The sequence below is a fragment of the Neomonachus schauinslandi genome, chromosome 11 (assembly GCF_002201575.2).
Source record: "Neomonachus schauinslandi chromosome 11, ASM220157v2, whole genome shotgun sequence".
NCBI classification, from domain to species: Eukaryota; Metazoa; Chordata; class Mammalia; order Carnivora; family Phocidae; genus Neomonachus; species Neomonachus schauinslandi.
Genome location: NC_058413.1, coordinates 100,912,176 through 100,929,635, shown reverse-complemented (window position 1 = coordinate 100,929,635; position 17,460 = coordinate 100,912,176). Strand labels below are relative to the sequence as shown.

General features: G+C 58.3%; 1 protein-coding gene across 1 annotated transcript in view; it reads left to right on the top strand.

Annotated features, from left to right (window-relative positions):
- ANKK1 (ankyrin repeat and kinase domain containing 1) overlaps positions 1-9,676 on the top strand; it is a 9,900-nt gene extending 224 nt beyond the window's left edge. The window contains 12 exon segments of the mRNA XM_044919795.1: positions 30-268; positions 4,700-4,784; positions 5,105-5,256; positions 5,495-5,541; positions 5,858-6,016; positions 6,697-6,729; positions 6,732-6,814; positions 8,317-8,615; positions 8,617-9,146; positions 9,149-9,289; positions 9,292-9,504; positions 9,507-9,676. Coding sequence (XP_044775730.1) covers positions 30-268; positions 4,700-4,784; positions 5,105-5,256; positions 5,495-5,541; positions 5,858-6,016; positions 6,697-6,729; positions 6,732-6,814; positions 8,317-8,615; positions 8,617-9,146; positions 9,149-9,289; positions 9,292-9,504; positions 9,507-9,676 — 2,151 coding nt within the window.
- Positions 9,677-17,460: the final 7,784 nt, after the last annotated feature.

Sequence of the window (17,460 nt, the reverse complement as noted above, 5' to 3'; positions counted from 1 at the left end):
CCCCCCCCCCCCCCCCCCCCCGCCTCCAGTCGGAGGCCGCCAGGTACCTGCCCGCGCTGCCCCGCAGCGCTCAGAGGGGACGGCCTGAGGCCCCGGGGAGCTCCCCAGGGCGGGCTGGGGGGCCTGACCCAGGCCCAGCCATGGCCGTTTGTCTCCCTACCTGCAACGCAGTTGGGCCGCTCTACCCGTCTGTGGAATCCACGGAGGGCAAAGGGGAGCAAGAACTACCCTCCAAAGACACCTTTGTCCCATCTGACCTCCCCGACTGGTGGGCCTCCTTCCTCCTGGGGGTCAGGGTGGTGATGAGTGCTCCTGCTGGCCCTCTGCCATGCCTGGATCTGCCCCAGGTTCTCAGGGCAGGCAGGGCTGGGCTTGCTGAGAGTCTTTGGCACTTGGCCCAGCGATGCTCCCTGACCTGCAGAGAAGCGCACACTCGCTCTCCCTTCCTGTGGCCGTCGGCGTGGCCCCTGCCCGGCCAGTGCAGGCTGGGGGAGGTGGGGGACTGGAGACTGCCCAGCCTCCTGGCCTGAGAGCCTGTCCAGGCCACTTGCCGGCTCTCACATAGGTCCCACTGGCCAGTCAGGCTGGGGATGCTTGGCTCTGTCCCTGCTTTTGTTTCTGGCTCCTCCCCCACCCATCAGGTGCGGTGCGGCCACTCCTGGGCATGCCTCCTTTTTCTCCTAGCTGCCTCTTTCTCACTGTGTGTCCCCATCTCTGGCTTCCCGTTGAGATGGGCTCCAGTCTCCTTCCCACCGGATTTGCTTGGAGTGGCCGCACGCTTACTCCCTGTGCAGCCATGAAGGAGACCCTTAGGACGTGAAGTCTGAGTGTGAGAATTGTGTCCTCCTCTCAAGGTTCCTGGCGAGGGACATCTCCTATTGGCTTCTTATGTAGATGTCGTGTTCTCTTTGGTCACCATGCAAGCCCCCAAGACAGCCTCAGGTCCCACACACTCGAGACAGCCCCTTCTCTAATTGCTGGGCCTCCACCTGCTTCGTGAATGCGGGCAAAGTGAGACAGCCCACAGCTTGACCCTCTTCCTCCTTCAACACCCTCATGCTAGCTTGGGAGTACAGTCAGGTTTTTCTACAGTTTACCCACATCATTTAGACTTTGAAGTGAAGGACAAAAGAAAACAGATGGCATTGACAATGACTTTCCCTTCCCAAGTTCTGGGAACCCTCTGAGGGAAAGGGGCCGAGGGATTTAATGATGGTTAATGCCTTCTGAGTGTGGAGTAACTATACTAGGAGCTTAATGTGTTTTCACTGGATACTCGTTACACCTCTTCATTCATTTCTTCACTTGACGAATGCCAGGTGTTGGGCGCTGTGCTGGACCCTGAGATATGAGGGTGAGTGTAACAGATATAGCCTTGTTCTCCTGGAGCTTACAGCCTGGGGGGGCAGAGCCTCTCGTCAGAGGCATCAGAAAGTGCAAAGGGCCTGTGGCAGGAGGGGCATCGTAAGTGAATGGGGTGGGGGAAGGCTGTTGGAGCTGGAGTTGAGAGAGAGGGAGCCATGGAAAGCCACTGAAGAGTTTGCAGCCAGGTTGGGGGGTGCATGACAAAAAGGAGTTGATCGAATCTGCAGGATGGAAGATGGATTGGAAGGGTAGAGTGGCTTCTGGTCCATTTAGGGGTTGTCATTGTTCAGGCAAGAGATGATTGCAGTCCAGCCTGGCATGTAGTGATAGAGAGAGAGGAATGGATTATACAGTATTTAGGAAGTAAACATCCCCTTGACTTGGTGCTGGGTTGTCTGTGGGGGGGACGATGAGGAAGAGGAGTGTCAAGGTTAATATGATGGCTGGCTTGCCCAGAGGAACAAAGGCTCACTAGAATGTCTATTCCACGAGAGATGAGTCTGTGCCCGTTCACGGCTCTATCCGGAGCCCGGCACGTAGTTGGTGTCTGTTGAATGATGTTGTTGACAATTAATAAAGGGAACATGAAAGGAGGCACAGGTTGGGAGAAGAAGAAGAGCTCAGTTTTGTACAGGTTGAGTGTAAGGTGCCTTTTAAACAGCCAAAAAGAATTGTTAAATAGATTTCACTATTTAACAATAGTGAAGGTCTGAGCTAACAATATGAAAATTTGTGAGTCATTTATTAGAGTTCGTAATTGCAGCCAGGACATGGATGACATTCATTCATCGTAAGCACTAAGTAAGCAAAACAAAGTCCCTACCTCATGGACTTTATAGTCTAAGGAAGGAAGGAATCTAGAGGAAGACAGAAAATAAGTTAGTAAATAATATATAAATAAATCATTTTTATCTATAGCACTTAAACCACCTGACATTTTCCTGATGAAAATACCTAAAGAGTGTTGAATAATCTGATCTTCCAAGAAAACAGTTGATCTAGAAATATTAACTTGTCTGCTTTCTGTGTATGGGGGTGGGGAGACAAGGACTGCCAGAGTTGGGGTAAGGCTGCTATTTAATAAAGACTTGAAATCACTAGTTACAATTTGAATAGAGATTTGAAACAAACAAGTAGCAAGCCATGTGGCTGTCTTAGAGCAGAGGGAACAGCAAGTGCAAAGGTCCTGAGGTGGGAATGTGCTTGACATGGTGGAGGACAAGCAAGAGGCCCTTATGGCAGGAGCAGAGTTGGGGAGGGTCACAAGCTATGCCCAGGGGAAAGAGCATGGAGAGCTTTGTAGACCACTGTGAGAACTTTGGCTTTTACTGTGAATGAGAAGAAAGCCAGTGGAGGGTCTTGAGCAGAGCAATGACATACTCTGACTGACATTTTACAAGTATCTCTCTGGCTGCTGGGTTGAGAATGGATGGCGGAGGGGAAGAGAGAAGCAGGGAAACCGATTAGGAGGCTTGGGTCAAGATGGCCCTGAGTAGAGGTGGTGAGAAGTAGTCAGATTGTTGCTCTATTTTGAGGGTAGAGCTGACAGAATGCACTGAGGGACTGGTCGTGGGAAGGAGAGGAAGAGGAACCAAGGACATGGGATCTTCGAGCACAGGGAGGAGGGAGGCCCCATTCACTGAGAGGAAGGCAGAGGGAGGAGCAGGTGCGGCGGGGGAGAACCCAGAGTTCTGCTTCAGATGCGCCATGTCCAGGACCACGACAGGTCTGAGGTTGTAAGAGGTGGTGCCGAGTGAGAAGGCAAGGGCCGGCCCTGGACTGGCTGACAAACCGAGACCTGAAAACTCTGCATAGGCTGTAGCCCCATGCAGGGGTCTTTGCACACGTTAGCAACTGCTGCTCAGAGATGCTTCGAGACCAGACACCCGATGACGGGGGCTGGTGGAGGATGAGCTGCAGGCACAGCGCACGGGGGCAAGAAGTCTGGGTGTCCGGGGCAAGCTACTGGCGTTCCCATTTTACAGTGAAGAAACTGAGGCCCGGCGAGTTTACTTGCCCAGGGTCATGCAGAACATAAGTGGTAAAACTGGGATTTGAAATCAGGGCAGATCCCTGGCTTTGCTCCTCCACGACAGGTATCCCAGCTCCTGGGAATTGCAAAGGACAAGAGGAGACAGATAAGAGGTACGGCAGAGGTGGAGGGGAGGTCTCTGGAACAGTGCAGAGGTAGAGGCGAGAGCAGGGGGAGCCGGGAGCCACCCTGTCCAGATGTGAAGGAGATCAGGTGTTTTTTTCCTGGAGGTCAGCAGCCCCTGGCTGACTTCTAGGGGCCGCCCTGCGCGCGCTTTCCGGCAGCTTCCCACTGCAGTGCCCACGCAGCTTTGCAAATGCTGTGCTTTTAAAAATGTCGTTTCTCCTTAATCCTCATCCCCGCAATCCCCAAACAATCTCAACAATTTGCATATCTACTGTTCTGTGGGCACAGTGAAACTAGTGAGCGGAGAGAGTCGGCAAATGCTTATTCTGTAAGGCCTTCCCTTAAGTCTTGACTTCTGTTCCCTTCAACAAAGATGTATTGTGCCGTGCGTGGTAATGCGCTGGGTGCGGGGGCGGGGCGGGGGGGAGGGCGGCAAGAGGAATAACTGCAGTCCATCCATAAAACGGAGTACGGTGCAGCCATTGCAGACCTTGCTTCGGGAGAAAAGCATGTGAGGACGCCCCATGCCACTCTTAACTGGAAAAGCAGATCACAAAGCAGCCCACACCGTGTGATAGGAAGGCAGAGGGGGGTAGGGGAGGAAGGAGCGAAACCGAGAGAGCAAAGGAGAGAGATCCCTTGCACGTGTATGTGTAAAAGAACATACTAAAACATAAACAGAGGCCAGCTCTGGAAGATTGGATTGCTGATGGTTTAATTTTCTTCTTTATAGCTCCCCGTATTCCCTTGATTTCCTACAAGGATCTGTATTACTTTCATAATCCAAATGGCCATAGATGAGCCTTTAAAACAGAAGAATGAGGCATGATGTTGGTCCTCCAGGGGTTTGTGATCTACTGGGGGAGACAAACATATGAGCAAGTGGCAGAACAAATGGGAGGCTTTTCGTGGCCGCCTCTGTAGAATGGACTTGGTCCTGAGCTTGCAAACTCCTTCCCTTCCTGTCCCCGTCGCTGCCGGCCATCCCGGCCCCATTCTCTGCATCTTGCTGGGCCTCCTTCTAGGACTCTCCTTCCTCCTGCACTACCTTGCAAGGCCCGGAGGTTTCTCTGGGTCTCCAGAGCCTGGCACTAAGCCTCGTTTGTTGTTCTGCTAGTTGCTCTTGGAATTAACGGGTCATCTCCTTTCATCCCTCAATGCCCCACATCTCTGCAGCTACGATGTGGATTGTCTCATTGAAGAAGCAGCCAAAATGGAGAAGATCAGGATGAGACTTTATCCACAGCCCCTCTGGATAACGGCAACACCTCCTAAGTACTTACTATGTGCCAGGAGAAGTTCTAGATGTTTTTTGCATATTTGCCCATTTCATGCCAGAAAAGCACTATGAGCTAAGTGTTCATATTATTTCCAGTTTATAGATGAGGAAGTTGAGGGTCTGAGGAGTTCAGTAACATGTCTGAGGTCATGCAGGTCGCATGTGGCAGAGATGGGAGAGGCCCGGGCTCTTAACCACTACACTGTCCCAGAAAAGGTAGGCTGCAGGACTCTGAAGGATCAAGGCAGTTTTCTGGAGACAAGACTATTGCTCCCTTATCCTGGCCTGTGGCTTCCTCCCAGATTTCAGATTTCGGCCTGTCCAAGTGGATGGAACAGTCAACCCGGATGCAGTACATTGACAGGTCAGCTCTGCGGGGCACCCTCAGCTACATCCCCCCTGAGATGTTCTTGGAAAGTAACAAGGCCCCAGGGCCCAAGTATGACATGTACAGGTGAGAGGTGGCTGGGCTCTGTGCCACATTCCCGGGGGGTGGGGGGGATGCTGCTTATCACCACCCTGCCTGACCCCCCGAGGCCCAAGGGCACGCCAGGACAGGGAGGGGGAAGGATGGAGGGGCACTCTGGCTGGAGAGGCTGTGCCTGGGAGGGTGTGGTCCATGGGGCCTCCCGGGTGGGGTGACGATGGGTATCCGAGAAAGTGACTCAGGGAGCACTTTGTCCCGTCTGCAGCTTCGGCATTGTCATCTGGGAGCTCCTCACTCAGAAGAAACCGTATTCAGATAGCAGATGGTGGTGGCAGCCTCGGGTGGGGTCCTGGAAGGCCCTGTGAGAGGCTGAGGGCTTGCAGGGACAGGATAGGGTGGCGGCTTTGGGTTGGGGAGCAGCATACGCTTTAAGGATTCCCGTCCCCACCCTCCTTCCTCCCTCCCCTGCTGGAATCTCAGCCTGTAACCTAGCCATTTATTCACCATGCATTCATGTGGCCCCTGCTGTGTGCACCCCTGTGGGGATCCTCAGAGCCACCCACCACCCTGCCCAGCCCACTGCTCTGGCCCTGCCTCCCAGCATGCACACAGCCTGGACCTCCCCTCACAGGCTTCAACATGGTGACTATTGTCGCCCGAGTGGCCGCAGGCATGCGGCCCTCCCCGCAGCCTGTCTCGGACGAGTGGCCAGGCAAGGCCCAGCAGACGGTGAACCTGATGAGGCGCTGTTGGGATCAGGACCCCAAGAAGAGGCCCTGCTTTCCAGGTTCTTGTCAGGCCTGCCCTGCCCAAGGGCCTGGGGAGCTGGGCGGGGCTGGAGCATGTGGGAGCCTGGGCCGAGGTTCCAGGGGGCAGGGGAGGAGGTGGCTGGGGCCTGGGCCACTCCTGAGCGCTCCATGTGGTGCTGGGGCGGGGTCTGCGTGCGTCAGAGTGCTGGAGGAGGGCAGCGGGGGAGGGGGCAGTGAGGACTGAGGCTCCTCTCTGCATCCCCGTGGGAGGCCGAGCAGAAAACCCATACTGAAGGGTTGGGGCCTGGCTCTCCTGCTTCTGAGTTTGCCGGTTCCGTCCGGGGCCACAGCATCCTCATTTGTAACATGTTCCCAGACTGTGAGATCACAGGCATGGATGGACCCCTTTAGCCACTGTGGAAACGCACACATGTGTAACTGTGAGCACTCAGAGATCACCCATCTAGTCCTGCCCCCTCATTTATGGAAAAGGACTGACCATCAGAGGACCAGGGACCTGCTGAATGTGGGCCCACTGAGCCACGGCCGGCCGGGATCCAGCTTTCTTCCCTCCTGACGCACATGTATGGATATATCTGAGTCCGGGAATGGATTTTGGGGTGTGGGGGACACGGGGAATGTTCGGGTATCTAAAATGGGGAACGGACTGCTGGCCAGCCTGTTGCTTCTCTTTTTGTCTCTCTCCTTCATGGAGCAGACATCACAGTCGAGACAGACATGCTGCTATCCCTGCTCAGAGTCCCGTGGCAGAAACAGACAGTGAGGCTCTGGCCGGGAAGGTGTCCTGCAAGCTGTCTCTGCACCGGCCTCGGGAGGTGAGTGCTGGGGAGGGGGGGTGCCTCCGATAAGTCCCTGGGTGGGGGGATGCATGCATGATGCATGGGCGTGTCCTTCGCAAGGCCCCCCCACTGGCTGAGGGAGCAGATGGGGACTGAGAGCCAGCCCAGCCCACACTGCTGGCCACACCAGGCAGCCTACTTGGGGACAGCCGTTCCTAATTTGCACAGCGGTGGCTATGGCTCAGAGCCCCTGAGAAGGACACGCCGTCTCTCTCGAGTGTGGGGGATTAATCAGAGTCCTGCCTGCAGGCATCAGTGTCCTCACCCCCTAACATGGGAACCAGCCATGGGCTAGCAGGGGGCTCCTGGCCGAACCACAGGGCCAGCCACCCTGCCCTCCACGTGGTCCGAGGGGCAGTCAAGGCCCTAGACCACCTCTTTCCAGCAGGGTCTCCCCTGCTCAGGACTTTCCTGCAGACACAGCGGGTGGTCCGAATGGCATGGGAGGGGCTTCCTAGGACAGGTGCCGGAGAGAGGGGAGGAGTGGAGGACGGTACAGACCAGAACTGCCCCGCTGGTCTAATCTGCCCCCTTGTCTTCTGATTCCCTCCGCCCAGGTCAGCGACAAGGTCAGCCAAGAGCTCTTGGCTGAGTCCACAGAGCCACAGCTAGAACCAGGGAATTCACAGGGAGGAGAACGTGGAATCCAACCACACCCTTTCCCCCTCGCCCCTGCCCCCTCACCCCCCCCACCCCAACCCTCTGCCCAGCTTGTCCCAAATCAGGAGTTAGTGGGTCCCTTTCCTGACACTGGCCCCAGGTTCCAGAAATGCACATGCCCTCGGGGGTGAGGCTCTGCTTCCCCCTTCAGGCTTGTGTTCTTGGTAGGCCCGACTCCTCCTTTCCTGGCTCAGGGGTGGGGCTGGGCTGGGGGGGTTGTGGAGCGTTGGCTTGCAAGCCTGGCTGCGTTTTGACCTGGGGGATGAAAGCTGCCTTGATGCCTAGGCCACCTAGACGATTAAATCAGAATCTGGGGGGGCGGGGAGGGTTGGCCTGGGCAGGGATTTTTGTTGTTGCAGTTTGTTTTGGAAATTGTTGCTTTTAGTCAGGATATACTCTGGGTAGAACAGGAGGAAGCCTTAGTGGCTGAAGTTCAGATCATGGAGCCTGTATTCGGCTGGCATTGACTTCCTTTGTGGCAAGCACTCCCCTGAATGCGCTTGCCTACCTAAACTGTCCTCGCAACAGTAGATGAAGTGGGCATTGTTTGTGGCCCCTTTATGGATCAGGATCTGGAGGCTCAAGGAGGGCAGGGAATTGGTGAAGGTCCAGCAGTGCGAAGGGTGCAGTCAGGGTTTACTCCCAGGCCTCTTTCCGCCCCATCCTCACAGGAGTGGCTGCCGGAGTCCTTTCTCCGGGACAAGGGAGGCTGTGCAGAGATCTCTGATAGCAGGAAAGACTGCCCTCCCTCCCAGAGTCTCTGTTCCTGGATGGCACTTCCAGGAGGCAGGGGACCGGACGAGATGACCTGTGGACAGGTCAGAGGTCCTTTTTCCAACCCCATCTCCCTCCCAGCAGACTCGGGGGACTACTTGAAGGGGGTCCTGCAGCTCTTGGACAGCGAGACCCCAGTCCCGAGCGACAAGGAGCTGCGCATCTATGAGAACCAAGTCACGCCCCTCCACTTCCTGGTGGTGCAGGGCAGCGTGGAGCCGGTGAGGCTGCTGCTGGCCCTCGAGGTCGATGTGGCCTGCCAGACCGCCTGCGGCTCCACGCTGCCCCTCATCGCCGCCCAGGACCAGCAGCCTGACCTCTGCGCCCTGCTCCTGGGGCACGGCGGACACCAACCTGGCAGACGAGGACGGCTGGGCCCCGCTGCACTTTGCAGCCCAGAACGGGGATGACTTCCCCGCCCGCCTGCTCCTGGAGCACGGGGCCCACGCGGATGCCCGGGAGCACGAGGGGTGGACCCTGCTCCACCTGGCTGCACAGAACAACTTTGAGAATGTGGTATGGCTTCTGGTCTCCCACCAAGCTGACCCCAACCTGCATGAGGCCGACGGCAAGACCCCTCTGCACGTGGCTGCCTACTTTGGCCACGTCAGCCTGGTCAAGCTGCTGACGGGCCAGGAGGCTGAGTTGGATGCTCAGCGGAGAAACCTGAGGATGCCTCTGCACCTGGTGGTGGAGCGAGGCAAAGTGAGGGCCATCCAACACGTGTTGAAGAGCGGGGCGGCTCCCGATGCCCTTGACCAGAGTGGCTACAGCCCACTGCACACGGCAGCCGCCAGGGGAAAGTGCCTGATCTGCAAGATGCTGCTCACGTACGGGGCCAGCCTCGAGCTGCCGACCCAGCAGGGCTGGACCCCCTACATCTCGCGGCCTACACGGGCCACTTGGAGGTCATCCACCTGCTGGTGGAGAGCCGTGCAGACTTGGGGGCTCCTGGAGGCATGAAGTGGACGCCCCTGCACCTCGCCACCTGCCATGGGGAGGAGGCTGTGGAGTTAGCACTGACCCCAGTACTGCCGAGCAGTCGGGCTGGATGCCCCTCCACCTGGCCATCCAGAGGGGTGCCTTCCTGGGCGTCGTCAACCTCCTGGAGCACCATGCAGACGTCCATGCCCGCAACAGGGTGGGCTGGACGCCCGCCCACCTGGCCGCCCTCAAGGGCAGCATGGCCATCCTCCAAGTGCTGGTCAAAGCTGGTGCCCAGCTGGACATCCAGGGGGGGTGGGCTGCACACCCCTGCAGCTGGCCCTCCGGAGCCAAAAGCAGAACATGATCGTCTTCCTAGAGGGCAAGGAGCCCTCCTCGCTGGCCCTGCTGGGGGATGCCGAGCCTGGAGCCCAGATGAAATGTAAGCAACCTGGGGCCTCCTTACCTGGCAGGAAGTGACGCTGGGCTCCTGGCAGGGCCCCTTCCCTGTCCTTGCCTCCTGCCCCTTGGACCTTGAAAGGAAACCGAATGTGGCCCCCCCTGGAGGGAAGGGGGAAGGGGCACTGAGGTGGTAGCTGGGGGGGCGGAATGCTGCATCTTCCTCCTCCTGCACCTCGACTCAAGCCCCCAAAGTGAATTCCTTCTTCCTTCCCAAGACCCCTGCCACCTTCTGCCACTTGCCCCTGAGCCCACGGGGACCCTTGCATCCTGGGAGCCCTCTCTGAAGGCAGAGGAAGCTGCTCCCTCCCAGCTGATCCCTGCATGACTTGGCCCTGATCACAAGCAACGCAGGACAGCCAGGCACGCGCTTTTCAAAAGGGGCAGGAACTAAAAGTTGGGAGGCAATTTCTGCCTGCGGTGGGAAGCCCAGCCAGCCCCGCATTGCCACAGAGACCACACCTTCCTGGTGGCCCTGGTTCTGGTGCCTGGGTCTCCCACGTGGTCTGGGGGGCAGGGGGAGGAAGGGGGTGCTCCAGGTGCCCACGAGTGATTCTCCGTCCCTGGCCTCCCCTGCCACCCCTTCACTGTGTCTAGTTGTATGGCCAGATTTCAAACCCTGAAGTCAATAAAACGGTGAATCTGAGCCTCCCCTTTGGAGATGGGCTGACCTGTGGGGTCAGTGGTGTTCCTGTGGGACGTGGTGTGTGTGTGTGTGTGTGAGTTTATGCAGCAGGAGCAGGCAGGGGCAGATGTGGGGAGTGAGGGGGGCTGGTGATGCTGAGGGATGGATTATCCGGGCTCAGTGTGGAGCTCGCAGGACAAGGACTTCCCTCCCAGCCGCTGTAGCTCAGAGCGCTCTCCCCTGGGGCCACACCCTGGCCACCCATCTGCCGGCCTGGCCCCATCCTACAGGTTGTGGGGCAGGTTGGGGCAGGGCTGGGGCTGCTCACACCAACCAGCTTCTGCTTCCTCCCTGGCTCTGCTGGGAATGGCCGACCTCCGGTCTGTGGGAGGCAGGGGTCCGAGCGGGGGCAGAATGGGTGCCCTAGAGTCCTATCCTGCTCTTCTCCACCTCTGCTCTGCTGGAGCAGCCCCTCCGACTCTTTAACTGTCAGAGAAAAGGAACCTTCTGCCCCAACTACTGGCCAGCTCCCACCCCCAGCCACTTGGCAGGCTCACCTCTGCGTGTAGCCCTGCTGGGCTGGGAGCGGGTCCGAGAGCGTGAGGCAGAGCCGAGGGACCGTCTTACCCCACCTACATGCTGGCAGTGTTGTGTCTCCCATCCTGTAGTCTCCGGGCTCCCGAGCCCTAGATGCTTCTCCCCGTCACACCACAGCCCGTGGCCACCACAGAGAGCCCTGGGGCAGCACTGAGCTGGGCTCTGCCCTAGCGCAGTGGCTGTAAGTGAAGCCCACCCATCAGAACCTCCTGGGTGAGGGGTGCGGGGGCGGAAGGGCTTTTTAAACACGGCCCCCACCCTTGACCAGTAATCCCAGAATCGCCCAGGTTGAGCTGGAGAGCAGCCAGGGCTGAGAACAACCACCAGGGGGTGTCCTGTGGTTTCTCCCTGCGCCCTTCCTCAGCACCCCCAAAATGGAAGCCACTGTCCAGCAGCCCGGGGTGGCCGGCTTTTCCTCTCCTACGGGGATGAGCGGGGACTCCTGAGGACCACCGCAGGCGACACCAGCAGGTTCCCATCTTCCTACTCCCCGCTAGCCCCCCAGTCCATGCTCCTTGTTCTTACTGAGACTGGCTCCCAGTCTAGGATCCTTCCACACGAGCCAGGGAGGGAGTGTGGGGCTGCGAGTTCAAAGCCGAGTGAGCTCAGATCAATCCATGGCAATGGCCAGGAGTGAGGCACCGGGGCACAATAGTGTCTGGGGTCTCCTCTTGGAAAGAATTTGAGGAAAGACCTTGCAGAAAGGAGCTAGAAAAGATAAATGATGCTTTTGCACCTGTTGTCCTGTAAAGGGCAAGGATCCCACGGAATGGGGTCAGGGCTGTCCCTGGGAATCATTTCAACTCACCAACCTGATGATCCCAGGGTCCAGGTTGAGATGCCCAGACCCCTGCTTTCTCTACCCCCTTCCTCCAAGAGGTAACGGAGGTAATGGTTTCAGGCCAACTCTGGCCAACAGCCCTCGCATTGCCTACCAGCACCTTTTTCTCCCTTTCAAGCCGACCCGAGCCGGACACAGCGTCTACCCTGAGTCCCATTACATCACAGCCGCCTTCTAGAGATTTCTGAGGGATGTTCAAAATTGGGTTTCAGTGAGGCCCTTGAAATTCCCAAGGAGAAGGTCACCAGTTGAATTTCAAACCCTGTTTCAGGGAGTTTGGAGTGGTCGAAGATAAGAACTCCCTAATTTCCTACTGGGCATCTCTACTTGGAGGTCCTATTTAAAGACCCCCTGAAACTCAAAGTGTCCCAAACTGACCATTCCCTCCCGCTCCGTGAGTCTGTTCATCACCCCCTCTCCCTCATTTTGGTTGAAGGCTCTTGTTTTTTTTTTGTTTGTTTGTTTGTTTTAAAGATTTTATTTATTTATTTGAGAGAGAGAGAATGAGAGAGAGCACATGAGAAGGGGGAGGGTCAGAGGGAGAAGCAGACTCCCTGCCGAGCAGGGAGCCCGATGCGGGACTCGATCCAGGGACTCCAGGATCATGACCTGAGCCGAAGGCAGTCGCTTAACCAACTGAGCCACCCAGGCGCCCGGTTGAAGGCTCTTGAACTCCTCACCCGGTAGTCATTCTAGACCAGTGCTGTCCAACAGGGCATCCTGGGAGGGTGGAAACCCGCTCTACCTGCAGCTGTTCCATAGGATGCCACTGGCCCCATGTGTTAGCGCTTGACATGTGGCCAGTGCAGCCGAGGGACCAAATGTTTGCTTCAATTAGCTGAAGTAGCCGCATGCACCTGGTAGACCACACAGTCTCTAAGCTCTCTGAGCTCCCTGCCCTGTCCCTCATCCCGTCAGTTACCAGGCGCAGCGGGTCCATCAGGAAGGGCTTTCCGGAAGATGCCCGTGTGGAAGGAGGACAAGGACACAGCAGAGAGGGGGCAGTGCCTGGACTAGGTGGAGGGAGCCAGAGGCCGGGGAATGTGGACGAGCAAGCAGGCTGGGGTGCAGGCAGCCCAAGAGCAGATGGGGTGGGGAGACCCTGATGCCTATCCTGGTTCCGGAGCTTGGACCTTGGACTCAATGGAAGGGGCAGTGAGGAGCTACTGTCACTTTCTGAGCAGAGGGGGAATAAAGTCAGAATGAGCTGTGCACCCCCAAAGACCCTTCGGCTGTGTGTAGGGTGAGAAAAGGGATACTCTGGTGGGGGAAGACTCTACTCTCACACGGCCGGGAGGACAGTGTTGTTGGGCCCGCTCAGGAAAATCCAGGTGTGCTGTCATAGCTTTGCGCACCGAAGTCCCCTGCCCCTCCCCTGCCCCAAGCGGGACTGCCCCCTCCCCTGGCCTGACCCCCACCCTTCACCTCAGCTGCAGCATCTGGCTCCCACGCCCCGAGGCACCAGGGAGGCTACCTCCCTCTCTCTGGCCTCTCGCACATCCCCAGGTCTCAGGAAGGAGCCGGGGCAGAGGTGGGAGGAAGCCGCAAGCACGGACCTGGAGATGCTCTGTGCTCTCTGGCAGCTTCCTGCTCCCCCGGACTCCCCAGAAGCAGAGGCAGGGGCATCTGGCTGGCAGGAGGATGACCAGACTCTGCTCTGCAGCTATTAAAGTCCCTCTAAAAACTACTCCGCTCTCTGCACATCCCCCTCCCGACCCATTTGCTCTGCAGCCCAAACGGCTCTCAGGCTATTCACAGGCACTCAAGGGACCCACCGGACTGGTCCCAAATGCCTTTCCTTTCTCTCTCTCCCCCCCTTGGTAAAAATCTTCTCACCACACCAGCCTCCTCCAGCTGTGCTCGGGGCTGATCAGGGAACGGGCAGAGTGGACAATGCAAGATGTAGATTTGGAACCCTGGGTTCAGAGGCCCGCCCGCCATCCAGGCAATCGGCCTCCCCATGAGAGAGGTTTCCTCTCTAACAGGGGGCCCTGTGGACGGATGCTGGGGTCACACGGAGGACAGGATCACGTGGGGTGAGGCATAGGATGGGAGCTAATGGCCACAGATGCAGCCTACGTCCCGGGGCCCAGGAGGCCAGTGAGGCGGTGGGACACAAGGCTGGGCCATGCAGTCCCTGGGATGGGGATGGCGTGGGAAGGGATCCCAGATAGGTGGACACACTGCTTCCCCAAGGCAGGCCAGTCCTCAGTGTCCCCGCTTGCAGATGACTGACCACCCCTGTTCTGAGACCCCCGGAGAAGTAGGACAGGCAGTTGCTTCCTTCGGGGGCCTCCTGCCTGGCCACTGAGGACGTCCTCTGTGCCATCAGCCTTCCCGCCTTCACCAGTTCCTGGCCAAGGCATGCCACGTCATTGTCGTCACCTACGTGGCTGGTGTCCCCACACCCGGCCAGGCTCTGCCGCAGGGAATGTGAGGCTCGTACAGCGGCTGTGTGATTGTTGGATTAACGCCTGTCACCCACCGGGCCGGGAACTCTGCAAATACAGGGGTCAGGTCCACCCTGTCCCTGTTTCACTCCTAGCACTTTGCTCAGGGCCTGGAGCACAATGGTCGCTCAAGAAATAGCCACTGAGGACCCCAGGGGTGGATGGGTGGGGGAAATGCAGTGTCTCCTGCACCACTCGCCTGCCCGTGCCCAGGATGTCTCCCCAGCCGTGGCCCGCTGGGACTCCTCCAGAAGCCACTAGAGGCCGAGTAAGGGCCTGAAGTTTGAAGACTTGCAGTCCAGGGGGACATCTGAGCAGACATATGCGAAGCGCCCAGCTGTGCCTGACGTGGTGCTGGGGGGTGGTGAAGGGCCGGGGCGGCGGGGGGGGGGGGGGGGGGGGGGGGGGGGGGGGGGGGGGGAGACAGCTGTTAGACGCCACCTGCTGTAAAGGCAGATCATTTGTCAATTAAAAGTCATTCTTGGGAGAAGGACGGGCACGAGGCAGAATGCACGGGAAGGCAGGGGAGCGAAACCAGAGCACAGTAGCCACCGTCAAGGCCTCGTGGGAGAGAGCAGAGCCTGGGCCGCCGCCTCCCAACGCAGAGTTCCTAGGGCCCCTGAAGAGCTGGGGGGGAGGGGGTGGAGCCGGCCCTCCCCCTGCCCACTCTAGCTGTCACTCTGCTGTCTGGCAGAAAGCCTTGAAGCTTCATGACAGCTGTGGGCAACTTTCCCCCGCCCCGCCTCCCGCCCCGCCTCCCGCCCCTGCCTGCCCTCTTCCTCTCCCCTGCCCTCAGCGCCCTTCCCAAGGCAGCGCCCTTGGCCAACTGCGCTGGGCCTGCCTCCCCTCCCTCTCTGCCTGCCTGCCATCCCTTCCTTCCTTCCTTCCTTCCTTTTCTTCCCTCCCTCCCTCCCTCCCTCCTTCCTTCCTTCCTTTCTTTCTTCCCTCCCTCCCTCCCTCCTTCCTTCCTTCCTTCCTTCCTTTCTTCTCTCCCTTCCCTCCCTCCCTCCTTCCTTCCTTCCCTTCCTCCTTCCTTTCTTCCCTCCCTCCCTCCCTCCTTCCTTTCTTCCTTCCTTCCTTCCTCCCTCCTTCCATCCTCTCTCTCTCTCCTCTCTTTGTCATCTCTTCCAATTCTCACAGCTGAGAAACCTGTGTAACCTCATAAGATTTCTAACAATGAGATGAGCTTTTAAGCTTCCGTCCGAGGCAAGATCTTCCATCGGTTGAGTGTGTGGTGTGTGTGTGTGTACCTGTGTGTGCATTGGCTCTGGGGTGGGCATCCCGAGAAGTCCCTGGGGTTTTCTCGCTCCCCATGAGGGTCTGCCACCTTCCCCAGGTGGTGGTCACTGAGTTATACAGATGCCTCCTGAGCTGGACCAGGGGCCTGTCTTGCCCAGCCTGCAGGATCTGGGTGCTCCTGGGGACAGGAGCCTCTCCCAGGGCTCAGCACTACGTGCAGGTTCAGGGAGAAGATCAAAGTCCATAATTAAGTGTTCAGGGCAAGTTAAGTGCTCCAAACTTTGGTGCTAAAAATATTGTATTTAGCATGCAAATTATGCCCTGACAGCTCCCCAGAGCCTGAGCCCGTGGGTGCCGGCACCTTGTTTGTCATCATCGCTGTTATTCTCAAGGTAGTAAGAATATTCCTCCTTCACCAGGTTGATTTATATTTCATTTTTTTAAAGCCAAATTTCTGTTTTCAGGGCAGTGCCAATTTGTGGCCCCAGAAAGCTTGGAGCTAAGACGGTGATGGAGGCCGAGAGAGAAGGGAGGACCCCCTGGGCCATGTCGCTCAGGGCCTCCGTGCCTCCCCAGCCTGCTCCAGAGGAAGGGGGTCCTGCTGTGAGACAGAAGTCAGGGCAAGGGGCAGACCCAGACACAGCCGGCACCTGGAAGGCCACCTTTTCTGTGGAGCCTTCTCTGCCCTGGTGGGCCACTCAGGCTCAGGATCCTCAGAGGAGAGGAGGAGGGGGGAAGTGGGGACCACCTGTTTTCCCAACAGAGGGATCAGGGGAGCCCCGGGTGTGCTGCGGGATTCCCACTGGGAACTTTCTCATCTTCCTTCTTGGTTGGCAGTTGAGGCTCAGGACCACCCGGGAGCAGGGCTGAGAGTGTTCTTGTCTACTCAGGAGGCGAGGACCGGGACGAGGGGGAAACACCGGCACACACAACTTCTCCTTGGTCCTCCTTGGAGCAGCTCCTTTCCTCCTTCCCGCCAGTGTCCAGCCTAGTGGCTGTGGTCAGCGTCACCCTTTTCTGGAGGGGGCTGCAGAAGGCCTCCCTGACTCTGATCCCAGCACACACACGGGGGCTTCGGCTACACCTGCCACGGAGGACGAAGGCGGGCAAGGGGCCTCGCATGTGACTCTTATCAGAGTTTTATTAGTTTGGAGCATGTGTAGTGATGTTACAGAGTCTGGGGCCCAGGGGCTCCCCCAAGCTGCAGCCTCCCCTCCTCCCTCAGGGCAGGGCCAGCCCAGGCCAAGGGGTATTCGGCAGCCCCCTCGCCACAGGTTCCTCTAAGGCGGAGACAGTGGAAGGGAAAGGGAAAGGGAGAGAGAAGAGGCAAAAGGGAAAGAAGAGGGGGGTTGTGGCAGAGTGTGGCAGGAGGCAGCCCCCCAAAGAACCTTCAGCACCCCAACCCAGGCCCCAGATGTGGTCACAAGCCCGCCTTCCCTGCCTGCTCCCAACCTGGCCCAACAGTTGCTACGAGAAAGGATGCGCCGAGTCTGTCAGGAGGCAGCAGAGTGGGCTTGGGGGAGGTTCCTCTCCCCACAGACGTCCCTGGGGCCCTTCAAGACCTGGGTTCCTGCCCTCAGCAGGTACGGAAACCATGTGGGTGCTGGAGCGGGACCGGGCAGGACCCACTCCTGTGGAAATGGAGGCTCCTGTCGGGCAGGACAGGGAGCGAGTGAAGATTTTTGGCTTGGACTCCTCTGGGGTTCACCCTGTGGTCTGGTATTTACATGGGTCTCCCAGAACTGCAGTTGCCTGGGGCCTTGGCAGGAGCTCTGGCTTCCCGGGCATGGCCTTGTGGGGTGTGACCTGTCCATCCCTCCCCACTGCCCGCCCTGGCATCGGCCTGTGAGGACCAAGCCGAACCCAACAGAAAGCATGGTCTCTGAGCCCTGCCTCCGGCCCTGGCGACCCCAGGACCCCAGAGAAAGGTCAGAGAAGGCGGCTGCGTCTTTGGTGCCAAGGCAAAAGGGCCTCGAGGTGGGGGGGGGGGCCTCTCTGAGCTGCCCCTGAGCCAGGGGTCCAGCCTGAGGGCTGGCACGGTGCCTGGCTCCCG